General features: G+C 41.8%; 1 protein-coding gene across 1 annotated transcript in view; it reads right to left on the reverse strand.

The window, feature by feature from the left end:
* Positions 1-1,137: 1,137 nt before the first annotated feature.
* syngap1b (synaptic Ras GTPase activating protein 1b) overlaps positions 1,138-20,899 on the reverse strand; it is an 84,838-nt gene continuing 65,076 nt past the window's right edge. The window contains exons 13-20 of the mRNA XM_029504224.1: positions 20,589-20,791; positions 19,911-20,112; positions 18,940-19,533; positions 17,933-18,376; positions 17,614-17,787; positions 17,132-17,343; positions 11,780-11,852; positions 1,138-1,482 (exon numbers count right to left, since the gene is read on the reverse strand). Coding sequence (XP_029360084.1) covers positions 1,138-1,482; positions 11,780-11,852; positions 17,132-17,343; positions 17,614-17,787; positions 17,933-18,376; positions 18,940-19,533; positions 19,911-20,112; positions 20,589-20,791 — 2,247 coding nt within the window. The remainder of the gene's footprint in view (positions 1,483-11,779; positions 11,853-17,131; positions 17,344-17,613; positions 17,788-17,932; positions 18,377-18,939; positions 19,534-19,910; positions 20,113-20,588; positions 20,792-20,899) is intronic.

Here is a 20,899-nt window from a genome sequence, read left to right on the forward strand (position 1 = left end):
CACCCCATTAGACATAACAACACAACAGGATGCACAGAGAACAAAGACAGAGACAGATACAAAACATATTGACGGGTGGGGGGTGGGTGTGGGGGGTAAAGTCCTGTCAAAGACAAATCGCAGGAGACAGAGAGAGAAAGAGGACAGTGAGTGAATCATGAAAGAGGCAGTGCTATGGCAGACACAGACATTCGACTTGAAAAATGGCACCATTTGTTTCTGTTTAGCACCAGTTTATCACATATCGGTTCTGAGATTGAGAAGAGAAAAATTGCACAAGCTCAGTCCAAAAACAAGAAGTTCCTTAGATTGGAAAAAAAAACAAAAACAAAAACAAATAAACAAACAAACAAAAAAAAAAAGTTCCCAAAAAATGTCCTCCGGCACTTAGACCTTACGATGCTTGATCTCGTGTTTTAAAGCCACAGATCAGTTCCCTTACTAGCAAATCTAACGTGGAACTCCACCTGTTACTTCTATTGGAAAAACCCTGTTGTTAAACACTCAAAGGCACTAAGAAGGCCAGACTACATCGCCACGTCTCTCCCTACCACATTTGCAGCCTGGCGTGTTCAGGGTAGGCATATTTAATGCACCTACATCCATGGGAGTCAAGAGTTACTATAAGCTGTCTTATAGCGCTTCTTTGCTGATGGCTACTATGAAGTCTTTGGGGTGCAAGGCATTCTGCAGTGCTTGTTCCTCATTTGTGTTTATTTCTCAAGAAGCCACAGACAGGCAATGAGTGCACAGAACAGATGTTCACGTATCGACTGGTGTGTTCGTCAAATGCTTTTTTTTTTTTTCTTCTTCTTTTTTTTTTTTTTTTTTTGACTGATTCAAATAGTGTGTGAGAAAGTATCGTTATCTTGTCCTGCAAGACTGATACATTACTGAAACTCCAAGTGAGCATCAAGAGTGTCCGTTGAAGAGCCCTTTGTGTGGTGTGTTCATGTTTTATGGACTGCACAGTAGCTGTATGGATTCTACTGGTCTCCCGCACACTTTTCTTCTCTCTCTTGCCCCGGGGGAATTAAGATATTGACAGTGTTGTCTGTTCAAAACATCGTCTTGCTATATGGGAAAAGAGATGGACAGAGTTTTCCTTTCCTTTGTGTCATCTCTCTCTGATTTGGCTCAGTGTTGTGTTTGACCTACTCCCCCTTCTTCTGCTATGCCTGTAGTTGCTGTTGCCGTGGTTCCAGCCTGTGACGTTGTCATGGGGGAGGATGTTTGGTTGCCACGGAGCTCTCCATTCTGACTAGGATGTTGATGAGGAGTGGGTAGAGAGGGAGGGTCTATGGTTTGAGGGAGGACTCCATTGTGGGGTGAGCTGTCAGAGGAAATGCCTGAGGAAGAGACTCTGAGGCCTTGATCGTTGGTTACTGCTCCTCCTCCTCCTTGTCCTCCTCCTCCACCTCCCCCTCCACCTTCAGTTTTCACACCGGGGTCTGCAGAACCCAGGGAGGAAAGCTGGTCGTCCTAGCGAGATAGAGAGAGAAGGGAGGGGAAAGAGGAGTGGGAGCAGGGAGAGATGGTCGTAGAAGAGAGGCCATTCAATGAACGATGGGAGGGATGTGAGGAGTTGTAAAGGAGATGTCCAATCATGGCACACAACGTGGCATGTGGAAGGAAAAAAACAAAAAACAAAACACATGTTGAGGAGGCGTGAGAGCGCGAGGGAAGTAATAATATTGAGATAAAGATGAGAAGAATAGAAGGTGGAGAATCACCAGGAAAGGAAGTGACAGCGGACCAACATTGAAAAATAGAAAGAACCAGTTGGAATGAGAACATGTAAAGGCAGTGGCGGAGGCAAAGTAAGGAAGAATTAGAAAATAAAAGACAAGTGAAAAGGGATTGAAAGAACCACACAGAAAGAGAGACAGAGAGAAGAGAGAGAGAGCCAAATGAGTTACGAAGTTGATGCATGACGCACACCAATAAAGAAAATGGCAGTACAGGAAAGGGGACACCAGGAAAGAAGGGATGAAGGAGGAATTAAAATTCTTGAGGTCAAGGGTCCTGATCCTCTCGGGATGAGAAGCAAGGGGTGTTTGTTGGGTGACATATGCCAGTAAAAAGTCAAGAAATCAAGTGAGTCAATCTTTGCTAGTGAGCACAAATTACGTTCAATATCGCATACGTTTCTATGTAAATGCGTGTGCTCGAGTAGCTGGAAGTATGTCTGATTAAAGATGAAGAAGAACTTTTCATTTATTCCTTAAGAACATCTTAACAGCACATACCGTAGCACCAGCTTGGGTCTAAAAACATGCAAAAAAAAAAAAAAAAAAAGTCAGCCACATCGAGCTCAGCGCCAAGTTTAAAAAGCAAGATAAAAGTGCACCTTGTAGCCTGGCATGAAATCCAAACCTCTGTCAAATTCGCCAACCAAAATGCCAAACCCAAACCCATCGTTGTACATTCTGGGTTGGAGCTTTTGATTAGCTATTAGGTCAAAGTTTGGTTTTGCCATCTTTTCTTACCTACATTAGAGCAGAATAACGGCAATGCAAGTACCAGATTGATTATTAATACATATCAAGGTCTGTTTGCAAGCCTTCACTCCCAGTCTTGTTCACTGACGTCTGTGTAGGAGCAGTGGGAAGAGAAAACAATCGGGTTATTGTGCCAATAGACAACTAGGAGGACTCTATTCATAATGGTGCTTAATGCATCCAAGAGCTACTGCAAGATGATTAAAATAGAAAAGCATTTTTTTGAAAGCTGAAGTCACAGTTTTCCCATCAAGCCTGGGCAGAAACCTCTTGAAAGAAATGCACCTGATTTATCTTGCCTGGCACATTTGCTGCGTGGTGTCTAGACATAATTACAGAGATGCTATTTCATGGAAACTGTAAACTTAGCGCAGAGCCATCTTAAAAGACACTGAAAGTATGTGCACTTATTTTACTCTTTGTTCTGTATCAATCATTGGATAATAAGTATGTATGCCATCAAATACCACTTTAATGCTCACACATATGAAGTATGAGATACTGTAACATGGATGGAATGAAGAGCTGTAGAGGGGAAGGACAGGAGGGAGGAGAGATAGTTTGGTCTGCATCCAGTAGAGAAAATGAATCAAAAATCTAATTATCACTGGATAAGCTGTATCTGAGGGGTGTGTCCATCATTGGGAGTGGAAGATGTTTCCACTTCAATTAAAAGAAAAAGTGAAGAGAAGAAAGTGAAAAAGAAAAAAGAAAACATTACCCCAAAATTTGATGTGAATTAGAAGGCCTTTTCTCTTCTCAATCAGAACCAAAATGAATGAAAACATTTTCAGTTGCTAACTGGTGCTATGAACAGCTATCTACTGTGGTACAGACACTTACAGGATGCCAGTAACATGACTCCACTGACACTTGTTATATTTCTCTCCAACACAACCAACAGTGTCATTTAATATCCATGTGTAGACCAATACACATGTCTATTAAACTAAGAAATCAAGCAGCTGAACAAAAACATGGCAAAAATGTTTACTGACATCCTTTTTCTTTTTTCCTTTTTTAAACTTACCAAACTTGCTTCACTCTCTGTGGGCTGTGGTGTGTGATTACTTGATGCATTCAATTACAGCTCAGTATGAATGTTTTTAATGCTAATGAAAACTGAGGTACTGGAGACGGGAACACAGAACATTTGGTGGATTGCTGAAATGTTGGGTGTTTAGTAAATGATGCTCACAGGTTCTTACCCATTTCCTCCAATCTCCAATCAATTTTCATATCTAGAGCCAACTGTGCAATCTTCCTCATCCCCACATTTGCAATAAAAACCTGCTGTATGTGTAAGTTTAGTGAGGATTTAGAATTAAAAATGTGAGAAGACCCCTGTAAGACTTAAGATGACTAGTTTTCCAGGTGAAGAGCTGCTAACTGATGCAAAAACAGAAAATGTCAACATAATACACACGTCGTCAGACGCACAATACCAACTGGTCTACGCCGCCATTCAACCACGTAATGGGCCCTGATGCCAAACACATACACAAACTTTTAAATATCAGAGACAACAGACACACTTTGAGACACAGAAAACACACACACGCACGCACACAAAAAAACAAAACATGTGCACATTAATCAGTGTTCTTCGGGGAAGGGCTGGGTCAGATACGGAGATTTCCCATAATTCCCATTGTTTTTCTGAGGACATGCTGGGAGGGATGAAAAACTGAATGGAAATGTTCATGTGTGCAGGAAAACACTGTGGTGAAAATGTATATTTGAGGCAAATAAATAAATAAATAAATAAACTACTACAATAAAAGAGAATTCACACAATATTCCTGTGACTTTGAGACTTTCTGATTATTATTAGAATTGGACAAAGACGTGTTTGTGTGTATTCTCGTTTGATTAGCGTTTCGTTTTTTTGTCTTTTGTTGCTCGGCAGAAAAGGAAATGTATTCATGAATTGAGTTTGCCTTCACTTATTGAGCAATGAGAACTTATAGAAGTATTGTTTTTCATTTATTCTATACATTTCAGTGATCTTCCCAATGCAAAGACATACAGGAAAGTTTCTGTGCACGACTTGATGATATGATGTCTGAACAACGTTGGCACAGATTTCTCTGGTTTGCTGGCTGTGACTGCAGTGTATCTGTGTCTGCAGAGGGCGGCAACAGTCACACACAGATTTGTGCAAAGACTTTTAAGAGCCCGAAACTAGTGCAGTACTTGCTCGTTTGTCAACGTGTGAAGAAGCAACGCAGTTCATCTCATATAATTCAGAGAAATTCCATATTTGGATACAAGGAGACATGTTTTTGTGTCGCGAGGGTGACAATAAAACCGCAGCAGGTTGCCACCTCTCTTTGCCTGGCAGAACAAAGAAAATATCACTTTCTGTCTGTCTGTTGGTAGAAAAGGAAGCTTCCTTCACACAATACCAATCACTTGCATGGTGAATAAATTGCACATTTTTTTTGTCATTTCTCAGAGAGGAACATACTTTAAAGTGCATCATGACATCGTCTTTATAAATACAGGCTCTTTTCTGCCTAAATATGAAAGTGGGGCTGTTTTTAAAACATGACTCGATAATGTGAGAACTTGCCAGCTTGAATTTTCCATCAAAGTTAGCCAAAGCCTGGTGGTTCATTTTATTGCTGTCTATCTTCACCTACTTTTTCTCATGTTAACACAACAAGCTGCTCGTTTAAGGCATGTTCAACAGTTGGAGTATTGATGACTACTAACTATTAACGAGTACTTAGGTTGCCTGCGTTATAAAACAACTGACCATGCTGATATTTTAGCCATCTTAGCTGTCTAACTATATAACACACTAGTTAGGTCAAGACAGATACAACACTTTAATTTATTTTAATATTATTATAGCGCCATCTATTTGTGTGAACCACAGGACGAAGGAAACTACAGGAAATGTGATGTCTCTAATATGTCAGTAAATTTGGGTTAAGTTAAGTTCAGACACAGTTCGGGTGCCGCCGAGTTGCTTTTTGCAGCTTTAAATGTTTTGTCGTCACTCTTTCAACACAGAGGAATGCCCCTCAGAGCCACAAGCAGCTTCTGTCCAAATATACCTCTTTTTATTTTTTTATTTTTTGAAAGATTAATGGAAAAGTAAAGTAGGCCTGTCAGTGTGTTGGCTTGCGGTGAGTTCACAGGGTGCTTCATATGGACAGGGACGCACACAGAGAACAGCAGAGGTGGAAAAGAGTCAGCAGGTTATGGATGGAGAGTGAGAGTTTGCCGGCTTGTTTATTACCTGGGCACTCGGGGTGGGACAGGCGCGAGACGGGGCTGCACTAGGATGGACTGACGCCTCCCCTAAGAGAAATCACCGTATCTCATCAACACAGGAGCAGAGGAGAGGAAAGGAGGCGAGAGGAGAAGAGGGTTGAAAAGCAGGAGGGAGGCGAGGAGGAGGAGAGGGCTGGTGTGCAGTGGGCAGGATTCAGAAGGACGGCGAGGGTCGAGGAACACAACAGCCACCCAACAGTACGTACACAATGCACGACAAAAAGTGAACAGAAACCCAGGACAGGAATATACAGAAAAATGCTTACTTACACGCACACACACACACACACATACACACACATCATTATCAGACAACCCAACAGCCTGAAAGCGTTAAAGCAGCGTGCCATGCTATCTTTAACAAAATCATGCTCATGAGAGAAGAAATGAAAAAAAAAAAAAAAAGGGAGGGGGGCGTTGAATCGTGCGCTCCAAACGGCATCTGCATCTGAAAGCAGCTGATTAATTGATCCAACACACTTTGGAAAGCTGACTCTTGCACGTTTCCTGCTTCAGAAAGGTAAAAAGACAGCGTCAAGTACATGCTTATACCAAACATGCAATCATCTACTCTACAAAGATAAATATATACACACTTAGAGAGCCCAGAATCATATTTACACATATCCAAAAAGACAGAGAGAAAGAATACACATTATAAAACGCCATTCATTCACACATCCCACTGCACATTTAAGGATTAGCGACAATGCCTGTGTATGAAAGACTGAGGTTAAATCTTATATGAATGGAAGATATGATTAATGCCAGTTCAAGTTCAGGACATTTTTTTCCTAATTACTTCCAACCTGATGATGATACAAGTTCACACAAAATTCATAAAAGTCTGTTTAACAGGTAGATGTAGCTTTTCAGTTTTTATAACCGATAATTTCCAGTAAATATACACCGAAAAAGTCTAATATTTCTTTAAATGAAATGAATAAACAGATTACCTAAAAGGGGATTTAGTATTCATTTCTAATGTACAAAATGAATGCTTAATTATTTTTCAATGTTGTTGTATAAAATTAAATATATTACAACCCTAAAAAATACTTAATTTGTTACTGTTATAAATTGATGTAATTTATCAGATTAATGTGTTTTTATAATATTTTACTTCCAGCAGCTTTTTGCCTCCAAATTTTGAAATGGGGGTAAATGCAGTATTCATCAAACTGACTTTAAATAGCTTGAATGAACTTTTAAAAGGCTTTGTACTTTTTTCAAACCGGTCAAATGCTGTCAGAGAAACGTTGTGATTTTAATGATGCAGTTAGACTGTAATGCATTTTAATGGGAAGTGCCTCTTATTTTGTCTGTTTCTCTCTTCAGTCTTCAGTTGCTGAAGTTCAGTAACTTATATAAACGCTGCACGCAGCAGTAATATCTCCAAATATCCTGATGGAAATCAACTTTTTTTGCAGCGTATGTTTATTTTGAAAGTATCAGGCAGTGCTGTGGGAATGATTATGGCTTCCTGGCACCCCTGTTATTATGTGAGACCTAATGAAGAGCGGGCTGCTGCTTTGAAAGTCGGTAGCTGTGGCCCCGGGTAACAATGGCATGATTCCTCCACTCACTCATTCGCTAGTAATTTACTTTTTCCCTCTCTCAGCTGCTGTTTGTGCACCGGCCGCACCCATTAGAGCTGCGTGCCATCGCACTGACCTGAGCCGTCTTGGCTGCAGTGATGATGGAACAAGAGCCTGTAGCTAAAACACAAAACTAATCAGTAATTCCTGACGAAGGAGTCCCACATAAATTCTCACTCAAAGTGCTGGCTAGTTTAGCTTCAAGCATGTTTCCTGACATCACGACATTTGTTTACATAATATATCTTGTATGACTGTTTATAGCTGAATATCTGTGTCCATATATACTTTATTAATAATAATAACTTTAACTTTACGTTAACATTGTTGAACTTCTGTTTGAACAAGAGACAGCTGATGAGTCCTCCTCACATTTTTGATCTCCTGGCTTGTATTCTGCTGCACCAAGTTCACATTTGTGTTCACATTTGACTCATATATCTTGACTATTAAATCAATTACCGTAAAATTTGATGCAGAATTTCTCAACAGAAAACATTTTTTTTCTAAATCTAGAGTTCAAACAATACACCTGTGAAATATCATTCTCTTTTCGCCCTGATATAAAAACGTTGAACATCTTAAAGTGACATTTTGCTTGTGAAGAATTTAGTTATGTTTTAATGTATGATTGTTTTCCAAATTCATCCAGCCACTGATGTCCTTCATGACTTTCGTTTCTCTTCGTGCTCTGAAGATTTTTTCATATCTTGATCTGGAAGAACACGAGTTTTATAATTTGAGAAATCTTTCCTCTGGTTATAGAGCGCAGGGCTCGTGTCTGTTTGTATTATAGAAATGCAGCAGTTGCACATTTCTCCTTCAAACACGACACTGAAGGTGCCTTCCAGTTTTCTTATGAACTCCAGCACAGTTTGACTGTTAAGCAGGTTGCTGCTTGCTCTTCTGTAATCCCATAAACATTTTGTCAAGGCAGCTTTGAGTCGGTGTCGGTAGACCGGCCTAACCCTGTAATGCTCTTCACAGGCGTATGAGCTTGGAAAAGTATTAACCACTATCTCTTTTTTTTTTGGGGGGGGGGGTTCTGAAGATATATTTTTCTCTGAGACAAAGATGAATGAACTCGTATTCACCTCCGATTCGTTACTTTTCAATAAAGAAGCATCAGCCCCAGAAAATCAAATTTAATAATTCACTTTGAGTCAATCAGCGATGGGCCACAAAGCCCAGTCGTAGTAAAGATGGCTGATGTGACTCATCTGAATTGGTTAACCTGGCACTCATCGGCCTCTTTTTCAGTCATACAGTCTTCACATTTAGCAAAGTGACAGTCCAAAGTTGTTTTTCAACTGGTGTCTGAGTTTCCTGCATTGACTCCCCTGATGCCAAAAACGTGCTCAAAAAAGGGGGCGTGGCGATCTTTGTTGGTATAAAATGGCGGGATTATGGCTCGGAGTTTGCACGTTCAGTGAGCGCAGCCTAGCAGTGAACAACACGAGCGAGATTATGTCCGTGAGATAAAACCAAATGTTCCTATAATAAAACAGAGCGTCACATTTGTAAGGAGGATAAAATAATGACGCACAATTTGTGACAATTTTGAACATTATTTATGAGTCAGATGCAACCTGATATGAGAGTAAAAATTTTTTTTTTTTTGTTTGTTTGTGAATACTCAAATTTTACAGCTCTAGATATATTCGAATGGCAGTTACTGATTTTATCTTCCATGAGGAACTTCAACAAGTTTTTTAAGATAGGAAATAAGACAATCTCTATAATGGAATTCAGACATCATCACCGAATGGCATCGTACTGTAATATACCACAAGTGCATTGTTGTCCTACAGCTGTCCGACCTACAAACATAATACTGAGTCTGCTTCGGCTGACAGTGATAATGAGTCAGTGTGATTTACTGGGCTTGGGAAAGTCCTGCATCATTATCTTTTAATTAGTTTCCCGTGTTGTTGTTGTTTTTAGAATAACAACTTAAATTTCACCATCCCCGCAGTTTTATGGCACTTACTTCATCATCCTACGCTGCATTTTGCGATCCACATCGCACTTAACTGGAAAACACACAGTGGAGCTACGTTGTGTTGATTAACTGATTACGCGATTGAGATGCCAGTAATTGGCAATTATTTTTTAAATAGATTAAATATTGAGGTAAGACAATTCACCACATCCATTTAGAATTTTAGGTTTTCAATTTTAAAAATTGATTTTCTGATTTTCTTTATCTTATATTATTAGCACAGTGATTATTTTTCACTTTTGGGAGGTTGTGTTGGCCATCTTTCAACAGTGGATCATTTATTACAGAGAGAGTAACCCATAGAAAATAAAAATGACTGCTTACAGCCCTAAATCCTCAGCTTTACCAGAAGGCCGATGATGACTTTGTCTAACGTTGAAGACTTGTGTTTGTGTCATTAATAGCACATATTGTGAATATTCATGCGTTTGTTCCAACCTCATGGAGCGTTCTCTGAATACATCATTGTCGCATTAGTTGTAATAATGAGCATCAGACTGAAGCAGTCAAGCTTCTGTCAGCTTCTCCCTCTTTGCACGTTTGATTATTTTTTCCCACTCCCTCCCCCTGCTGCCTCTGACAGTTGAGGCAGCTCTGTGATTTTTCAAGCACTTTAATTGATGGAAATTCAAATGTATGAAGAAACATATGAGGCAGGGCTTGTTTCTTTTTTCAAAAATAATTGAATTCCAGCACTTGAGTTGTGAGAAAATGTATCTTTAGTATGTTTCATTTCATAATAACAGCAAGTTGAAAATGCACTATATGGTTTAGCTCCAACTCTGTAATTTTAGCAGCAGTAAACTTAAACGTTTGGACCCGTGGGAGTCACAACTTTGTCAAACACAAATATTTTTGGATTCACTGGAGCTCTACTATCAGAGGTTATCATTGTGATGGAGGAAAGACTCCATTATATCCCTGAAATTCATTATAAACGAATCCCTGGAAAAGGTTTGAAGCCCTTATTTTGAAACTGGCAGCTAATCAAAAGATTGCTGTCTGGCATCTATGGAGACATCCAAAAACATCCTTATGTTCTTCTGGTTTGCCAAAATGCAAACAAACATAAATAAAATAAGGCTCCAGTTCTAGTTGAACAGCAGAACCAATGACAATTATGCTTCCTGTTTACATCCCGAAAACAACTTTTGGATTTGATTTGGTAAATCTATACGTGATATATTTAGACGGAATAACACGATGATGGGCAGAAAGTCTAATTCCATGATGGAGAGCAACTCCGCCCATATGTACTTTTTTGACGTACCAGTACTTCACTTTTATTCTCTCCTCTTCCAATTTAGATTCAAATGTTTTGACTTTTTACAGCACTACATTTATTTTATAAAAAAATAAATAGTTGCAGGTTACTTTAAAATAACAACATCAATAGAAACTAAGAAAAAGAAAATAATCCAATTAATTGGGGGAAATTCAAAAGCTACTCAGCTGCATTGAAAACAATTCAAATGGAGCCACATTTCAACAGACTGTTGCAATTGGTGCACAACATAAAGGCCTCAGTACTTATAAAACATACGTCAGCTCCAATTAGGTCATTCTGTATGACGGATGGAACATTGAATTATTATTTTATTTGTTTTGTTATTATTTTTACTTCAGTAAATCGTGATGAGAAATGTATATCTTATACCATCATCATAAAGCTGAAGACATAAAGGGGATTATTTGAGTGTCGGAGTTGGAACAAAAATAAACTAATGTAAGCAGAATCTCATTACCTCTCTCTGTATGTATATTTTTATATATATGGCCACACACACACACACACTCATACACTATATTTACAGTATGACTCATAGTTAAATTTAACGGGATAAAAAGGATGGCAGTTTGAGAGCATGAAGTAGAGCACTGAGGAAACAAACACACGGCACACAGTAACATTTGGGGCCCAGCTGTTCAATAACCGGAGGAAGTCTGGTCTTACATCATCTGTGGAAAAGGCTTTAGCATTTCTTTTTATTTTATTTTATTTTATTTTTATTTTTACCCCGACATGCTTGGCAGAAACTGGCAGAAACTGGCAACCACATCACATCATGTGCCCACAAACCCAGAGTCGGACATCTTGGTAGCCGGAGTTGTGAGGAATGCAAACAACAACAGCAACGACGACAACAACATCAACAACAACACTCAGTGGTCTCCAAAGCTCCCAGGTATGTTGGCAGACAGATGGTGGTCAAACCCAAACTCGGGGACAGGTCAGGGACAGGGCAAGACAACTGGAGGGACCACATACACGCAGCAGACAAAATCATAACAGCAGCAGGAAGGGGAAAAAGAGAGCCAGAGGGGTTGGTGGGGGGGGGGGGAAGCACGGGCCACTGTACGGACTCGACGAGAGAAGAAACAGTCTCACAGACCTGATCAGCGAAAATCCTGGTTTTTGGCTCAATCATGGCTCCTCCCCTTAACTCATCCTCCACAGCCATGAGTCTTGGAAGCAGAAAGAGAGAAGGGGAGAGAGAGGGGAGGGGAAGGGAGGGGGTGACAGAAAGAGAGGGAGTATTATGAAATCAAAGATGATACTTAAACAAGATGTTGAGCAGATGCTTCTCCCAACATCTGGCTCAACAACTCACAGCGACGAGCTGCCGGTTACCCGAATCTCAAACGTGACGGGCAGCTCAGTCTTTTCAAACCATGCAAATGTTGAGCAGCAGCGACTAAAGCCATGCTGCAGAAGGCGCTGCCAATTATTCACTGGTGGAGTCTTTATTTTTCCCTCCCTCGCCGCAATGGGACTCATCAAAGTGTTTTTTCCCCAATTTAAGGTGTTTTCTAAGTACAATTACAGCCAACTGCGGACAATTACGCAAGTTATCTGAAGTGAACGCTTCAGTAACAGATCCCGATCATCCCCAGGGAATTTCCCGCCTTATGTAACGTGGACTGACCAAGCCACTGGTGGAAAATCCTTTCACTAATCATTTCAAAGACTCCGCTCACACTGCAGTTTTCATGAGCCAGCGGAGAGCGCAGGTTTCCCAGCTCTCATGATCATCCAAGTGCCAGGGATTTACTCCAGATTGGGTCATTCAACGATATTTCTCACACAGGGTTATCTTGCAGTTGCACAGCCAACTGGCTAGACCGCAAGTATTGTAAATGTTAAATAGACGTTAAGAGTGGATTTAAAAAAATAAAATAAAAAAAAAAGGGACCCCATTCACATGATAAGATCTCAATGCATTGCTTTCATGAGTTTCAGTCTGTTTTATGTTTTCACTTGACATTTTGCTGCAGCAGAAAAAACATCCTCGCAATCCGTTGACATGAAATAAACTTGCTGGAATATCATCCCTTTATATCGCGCACAGAGGGGGGTAACTACAAGTTTATGTCCATTTCTCTTGGCTCCTGTTCACTCGTGTTCATTAGGCCGCTGAGCTGACAGGAACATTTGATTGGAACCACGAAGAATAAAAAAAATATAACACCAATCAAGTCACAGCTTTCCGCTCAAAGCTGTTTTTTTTTTTTTCCTTTCACATTCATATCATTTTATTTAGAACACAGAGAGGCACGTGATTGACGATAAAGAACGAAAATCCACAGGTGAAGTTTCAAACATAAGTGTTTGGATGTTTTATTCCATAAATAATGTACAGTGTTGAGAGTTATTTTATTTTTTACAAAAGAAGAGAATAGGAAAAGAAAATCAATCGTCAGCACAGACAGAAATATTAGCACTGTCCCAAAAAACAATGGAATGTAACATGGGCATACAGCAGTAGATTTTGACATGACTTCAAAAGGCAGACAATGAATCATGTGGGTGATATGTTCATAAATAAATAAAAACAAACAAAAAAAAGTTAAGCTTCTTATTTCCAGTTGTTCTTCAAGTAGTGTGCTTTTGAGGTCAAGTCGTACATGTCGTCAAAACAATGTGTGCATCTACCAACATGAGGTCACAATGTCTGAATATTATGCTACAGAGAAAAAAGGCAAGAGACAAAAGGTGTCAAATAGGATGTAAAGTCAACAGAAAGAAACAACAGACCTGCATCAAACAGCAGCTGCAAATACTTCCTTCCTTCCTTCCTTTTCGTCAAAGTCGTACATGTCTTCGATTGGAAACGTACCTTTCGGCATCGAGCGGGCGACGCCCACCACCACCACCACCCAATTAAAACCCACTAAGAATTATTTGCAACTATTTGACACAGGTCTGCTCAAGGTATAATAGAAACCCTTGGCTGTTGCTACAAGCCCTGTCAATCACACACACACACACACACACACACACACACACATCAAGCCAAAACTCATCACCACACCACATAAGTTTTGCTGTAGTACAATCTGTACAGCCTAGCAATATATTTTTGCTACAAAAGAGAGGCAGATATACTGACATCAGAATATAATCGATATCTCTGGAGAGGGAAAAGGAAAATAATAATGTGGTTGCCCTTTCGATAATAATAATAATAATAATAATAATAATAATAATAATAAAAATACTGAAATCATACTGGAACTGTAGAACTTTCTTAACAACTATTCTGATCACCATGTCACTGGACACCACCGATGACGGACTGTGGGTCAAAGTCATACCAAGCATATACAGCAAAATCAGACAGATAGAAGGTCACCTCTTTCGCTTTAACTTAGAAATAATATCCATTGCAGTCTTTCATTTAAAATGCAGATAAATTCACAAACACCATACAGATAAGCCAAAAAACAAAGAGAGAACTTAGGAACACACTTCAGAGCATACTGTTGTCAAAGAGTCACGTCATCGTTTGTCGTGTTTGTCTCTGCGGTATTTTTGCACTTTACAGTACTCCAGGTCTTTATTCTCTCTGTTTAGATACTGTGGATGGCACCTGGTAAAAGATTTTGGCAGGAAGTTACTGTTTCTTTACATACACAAAATGCAATACAATACACCTCACCAGCATCTTGCATGTGCGCCTGCACACACAGCACATGTAGACATATTGTATCTATTATTGCGCTTCTCCGGCTAAAACTTTAGCTATTGCAAAGTTAAAATAATTAGAATCTCACGCTAAATAGAATTTATATATATCTTATTTATTATTATTGTTATGGCTCTTGCATCACAGAATATATATGCTATGGATTATAGTTAAAAATAAATGATTACTATGACAGGTACGATTAAGAACGTTGCCCCCCCCCCCCCCCCCCCCCCCACCTTCACCGGGCCTCTCTCGTTGCACCTTTCATGGCAAACAGCTTGGGGAAGATAAATAGTTTTGTTAATATTTATAATTACCCAAATGCATTAAAAATATTTTGACAAAAAAATTAAATGAATAACCCGCCGCCAACTAATAGAATCACCTGTCAAAAAAATAATATTAATAATTGAGATGAAAGTGCTACAGGTAAAGTGGACTCAGTGTTTTCAGTGGATTTGACCTAGCATGACTTAAAACCCAGTATCTGGCTTTGGTTTAAATTAGATTGTTGAGAACAAAAAGTGGATCTGTTCTGTTGACAGATATTGGGTTTGCTCTGAGCTTAAAGAAAAGTTTATGCACAGAACATTAAGGCTTCGTTCACAGAAAATCTCTTCAACCTGAAAACAAAACGCAAAAGTGTTGTCGTTCTGCAGATAAACCTGCCGCAGGAGCCAGGAAGTCAAGATCGCTGCTTTCAGCAGAACCTGAGCTTACATTTGCCTCCAAATGACGGCTCTGAATGTGAAAATTTTATGTAAAAGTCAATTAAAGATGACCCCCCCCCAAAAAAAAAAAAAAAAAAACAGAAGGCGATGGTTACGCTCGCCATTTCACTTAGATTTAGGAGTCCAGTCGATGGCCTGAGAGCACATTTCTTGGCATTGATACTCTCTGCGCCGCATCGCTCTTTGGCGCATTAAAATTCAGCCGTTTCCAGCTCGAGCAATGCATTCGATGACATGGTCTGGCTCCGTAAAGTGTGAGTAAAATTGACTCGGAAGCATCCGGATCTGCTACTTACTTCGTCCTTGTGTGGTCCAGTGATAAAAGTCACACAAGTTACAAGTGTAAGCCGGAGAAATATCAGTTTGCTTCACAAGATGCTTTTAGTGTGAAGCAGATTTGCTTTGAGCTCAAACTCCGAGGGGAGAGATAATGAATGAATGGTTAAGTGCTTAACGCTCGTATCTTCGTCCTCTCACAGGCTGATTGGAGTTTTGTGACTTTCTCCCCTTCTCATATTACACCGTAGCACTGTATGCGTTTAAGAAACCGAGAGACGTATCGGTCCCCGTGCTCACTATTGCAGAAAGACGTATCAGCAGTCCGTCAGTGATCACGGGTCACTTTGATTTAAAATGGAAGAGCAAATATTAAAACCATGGTCTTCCATAGTCCTGTGCCTGAAGGTCCAAAACAAGACTCCAACAAGTGCAGACATGTTTCTGAAGTTATCAAAATTTCCATCCTCGTGTGCTTTTTTAGAGTGCCATCTGGTAGGAGAGTCAACTGAACACTAAACTGACTGGAATCACCTGAAATGACCCCAAAATCCAGTTAAAAGCCAGAGCTGCTTCGTAAAAACAGCTGACGATTAGTGCAGCAGCACAAAGACACGGCGAGGAGTTTAACAATGGTTTTATATACAAAGTTAGGCCGTTAAAGATGGTTTTTCCATTAAAGACGAGCTGGACTGTCTCTGTCTTCATTCCATGTCTTCTTTCCTGGAGTGGATTAGAAGTGGCAATATTCTCTGTCACAGATATCCACCCTTCAGTTGCAGACCACAGACTATCAAAAGAGCTGAACAAAAATATTGTACTCCTTTTCTCTTACAGGTTCTTTTAACTGAACTCTTTCCAAAACGGAAAAAAAGAAAAAAAAAATTGTTGGGCGGTGTTGCTAATGTGCAGTCAGACTTAAAATCATCCAAAAGTTCTCACAACACAGCAAACTCTTGTTTTTTTTTTTTTGTTCCTGAATACAACTGAAATACAATCAATAATCCGCTCTTTTACCAACCAACTACTTAATTATTGTGGTCGATCAATAGACACTAAAGACTGCACTCGAAAACTGCAATTTCACACAAGCACTCAATGAATTAGGACTCAACTGGAGCTCTCCACAGTCACCCAAATATGGCAGATTTATAACAAGAGCTCAGAGGACAATCAACGACTCCTTTGTCCAGCTGAAAAGAAGCAGCAGTCAAGGAAACATGGCCTGCAAGCTTATCGAAGAAGATATAGATCTCTGTCCTCTGTAATACGGTCTCTTATTTAATTTGTCACTCATTACATGTCTGCAGCTTTGGCTTTCAATATATAGCTCCCTGCCTTGTTCCCAAGGCCGCAGTGTTTAATGAAACTGAACCCAACCTGCTACTCTGCAATATTCTGTGCAAGATAGCAACCTCTGGTAAATAGAGTCACATTCCAATATGCAATGTGTGTATTTTTAGAAAGACCTGATTCAACCTCATGTTTAAATCTTGTTAAATAGAATCCGATATACAAAGGTTGTACTGTGTCAACCACACAAGGTTCCAGTCACTCCTCAGAAGTCTGAAAATACGTTTTAATGAATGCAAGTAATCTTAATCTGGGAGTACGTGTCACGTTTTTCCACATACTCATTTCGTCTATTCACCAAAGGCGACATAATAAACAAAAATAAAGTTAATGTGTCCCGCCCCTGGCCTCTATATAAAAGACCGCACGTCTTAGCTGTCGTTTGCCCTCCAGCCCAACAGCAGCCTCCATTTACCTGCTAATTATTCCTTTAATTTGGGAGTCTTTCTCCACTTGCTGCTGCCGTAGCCTCCGCTCACTGTCCTCCAGTCGGTTCTGGTACTGCAGGAGGATCTTATTGGTCTGCTGCTCCTGCGTGAGCAGCCTCCGCTCGTACTCCTCCAGCTTTTTATGGGACATCATCAGGCGCTCCTTCAGGGAGTTGATCTCCTCCTCGTACTCCCGTACCTGCGGTAGAGAGAGGGAGACGGGTGAGATTTTTACAGGCCCGGAGGGATCAGCGGCTGCAGCGGCAGGTTTTGGACTATTTTCCTGTTGATGAATACTCCTGCGGCCAGTGCAGTGAATATACCCAACCGAAAAAGGACGAGCATTTGGCTGTTCTTTCTTTCTTTCTTTCTTTCTGAATAACCCTGACCCCGCCTCCTCAACTGTGACGGACACGATTTGAACATTTTCCTTTAAAGGGAAATTGTGGGACTTAAAAACGATACCTACCCGGTCCATGCGTGACTCATCCATACTCTTTGAGTACTCCTTCAGCTTGAAATCTTCACGGTCAATCCGCGAACTTTCAATGTCAGCCGACAGATGAGGCATGTTGGACACCCAGGCCACTGTTCGCTCATTGGCTGGGGTCGGGGGATTGAGGGTGGACGGAGACTGGGAGCCCTGGGAAGAAAGGCCAGCACACTGAATATGAGAACAAGAGTTCTTAAGTGGATGAAAGTCTGCGTCGAGACGTTGAGAAATATCCATGAGAGCGGGTGCTGATGGACAAAGAAGAATAAACGAGGAGAAGGTGAGCAGATGTTACCTGTTTGCTCATGGTGGGTTTGAGAAGATGCTGTTGCTGCGGCTGTGGCTGCTGCTGTGGCGACTGCTGAGTGCTCTGACTGGTGGTTCCCTGTGGACTCTGGCTTTCCCTGACAGAGCTCTGCTGGTGGGGCAGGCCCGGAGCGGTGTTGTCTTTGACGGACAGCTGCCGGGGCCCGTGCTGCCTGCCGCCGTAGCCAGACTCTGGTGACTGGAGGAGGTTCCCACTCTGCGGTCGCGTTTTAGCCGGAGCGGCGGGAGCAGCAGCTGAGCTGACCGACAACTGATGGGACGTCTGGGATTTGACGCGCTGGGTCGGAGGCGGAGCAACTGAACTCTGGCGCACGGGTTGGACTGTGGAGGGGGGTGTTGTGGCCAGAGAGGAGTGGGAGGTTCCTGTCTGGGAGGTCATGCCCATCATTTGTTGCTGCTGTTGGAGGTTATCCTTAAAGGGAAAACGAATAAATAACACATCAGTATTGTTTCCAAGTCAAATGATGCAAATGTGACCAGAGAGGCAGCGTTAAAAGAATGAAATGCTGTTGATGTTGGCTGAGCAGTGACACAAGAACATTTCATCCAGGAAGTCTGATTTCAGTAATACAAAGAATTAAAGAATTATTGAAAATGAGTCAACGTCAACATCAATTCAAACTCATGAGCTTAAATCATTTATTGAACAATCAGTCTGCAGCAGTTTTGATAGGTAATTGTTGAAGACATCTATTGAAGGAAATTAATGATTTTCAGGCTTCTGTTTAACAATAGTGGCAATTTGCTTCTTTCGCCCGATTGATATTCCTGAAACCTAAATATCTTTAGTGCCTGAGCTGGACCAAACCGAGAATCTGAAGATGTCAGTTTGGGACATGTACAAAGTTATTTTTATTACATTCTTTCATCGCCACTCTGCTCAATAATTGACACAAACATTTGTTGTTGTCATCAAATTGAGGAAGAAGAAAAATAAAAACTAAAGACGACGAATACAGTGAACAGGCGTTTTACCTGCAGATGTATCGACACCTGTCTGCGTCCATAGTCAGCCCGGCTGTAGTCGTCACTGTAGCTGTGTGAGTGGATGATGCTGGGCTGGCCCAGGTGACTGTCCCTGGTCCTGAGGGTGGACAGGTCCTCGCTGCGAGAGAACCCCCCGTGGGCGAACTGTGGGATGTAGGTCTGGTGGGAGGGCTCGGGCTCTGGGGCCAGGAGCAGGGGCGCTGGGGGTTGAGCCCGGCTGTGCTGGTGATGGAGCTGTTGCTGTTGAGGCCCATCAGCAGTCGCCAGATGAAAGAGGGGATTCTGGAAGGAAAGCGGGTAGCGCATGGCGGCGGCCTGCTGTTGCTGCTGCTGGGATAGCGAGTCGGTGGTGGTGCCCATCTGGCTCAGCTGGCTCAGCCGAAGGCCGCCGGACATGCTGGAGCCGCCAGAGCCAGCTGACAACCTCCCACCGGCCCGCAGCTGGCTGCTCAGGCCCGACCCCAGGCCGCCACCGCCTCCGCTGCTCAGCCCTCCGAAGCTGCCCATGCCGGCGATGGAGGCCTGGGAGGAGTTGAGCATTTCCACCGACTGCAGGTTAGACACGCTGTTCATTCGGGAATCCTGGAGGTCCATCATAGATACGCTTTTATTGACACTGAGCACCTAGATCATAAGGGATATGAGAGGCACTTCTGCCCCATGTTATTTGGTTATGTTAGGTGGCCACGGATGATATGGGTGAGGGTGGTGCGGGTGTTTTTACCGCGAGGCCTGGATATCGGAATGCCTCAAAGTATTTCCCAGGAAATACCGCTAGGATGAGTTGCGTGGTGAATCAGTGGAAAAAAAGCAGATGTCATGATACACTAGAGCCTCGATCACACGATGGCAGATTCTAACGAGTATGACTAACATGCACGCCATACTAACCTCGCTCTGATAAAGGTAAACCTAGTGGATGGGATGATGATTCCCCCGTTCAGTGTGATGAAACTCACCTTAGGGTCTGGTTCGGTGATGTCCGAGCTGCTTGTGCAGTAGGCAGGGCTGGATCGGGCCAACGGGGGGCGTGAAACATAAAACATGTCTTTGGAGGACGCTCGATGAGGGTGGTCACGGTCCTGAAAACTCGTCTGAGAGTGGGGTGGCATGACCCCTCCGGCGGAGGTAGGGGAAGGCAAGCGAGTGATATCTATAGAGCTGGAGAAGAACAGTGAGTAAGGCCAACAGCAGCTGCAGGTTCACACGATGAGGTTCCCTATCCAAGAACCGGTTCACAGTATTTTCAAAAGGAAGCCGCTCCAAAACTACTAAAGCAGTGGTGGAAGAAGAAAAAGTACAAACACAGCAGGAAAAGATTCTCCTTTTACACACACATGGTTGAAGAAGGTCAGGGCAGCGTTACTTCTAACTGCTGTCTCACCACACATTGATGATAAATGTGTTCCCAACCTAAGGATCCTCCAGTGTGACAAACGTTAGACACCGGTTCGTTCACAAGACAAACGGGGAGCCACTTAAGTCAAACTGCGTGAAAATGTTCAAGTGAAGTAGAAAAGCCTCCAAATTCTTCTTAGAAACGCGTTTTGAGCAAACAATCCAAATTTCAGCATTTGACATTCAAGTTAAATCATAAAAGAGTATCTGGCATGATCGTGACGCGGGACGTCGCCTACCTATTAATATCTCTCATCATGAGATTTTGAAACTCGGATGAGATGCCCCTGTTAAAGCTCGGCCGTGACAGCAGCCTCTCTGTCTGTCTGTCCGGGACCCTGTCAGTCTGGTGGCTGGGCTGCCTCTGGAGGTGAGGGTTACGCAAGGCCATGCTGATGTCATTCAGGAGGCGGGGCAAAGGACCCAGTTTGATGATCGCATCCTGTGGTTGACAGACATAAGACAAAGTGATTTGGTTTGGATATTTAAAAAAAAAAACATGTCTAAAGTAAGGATTTCATTAAAATGCCATGCATCCACCTCCGCTCAC

Source organism: Echeneis naucrates, chromosome 6 (genome assembly GCF_900963305.1).
Source record: "Echeneis naucrates chromosome 6, fEcheNa1.1, whole genome shotgun sequence".
NCBI classification, from domain to species: Eukaryota; Metazoa; Chordata; class Actinopteri; order Carangiformes; family Echeneidae; genus Echeneis; species Echeneis naucrates.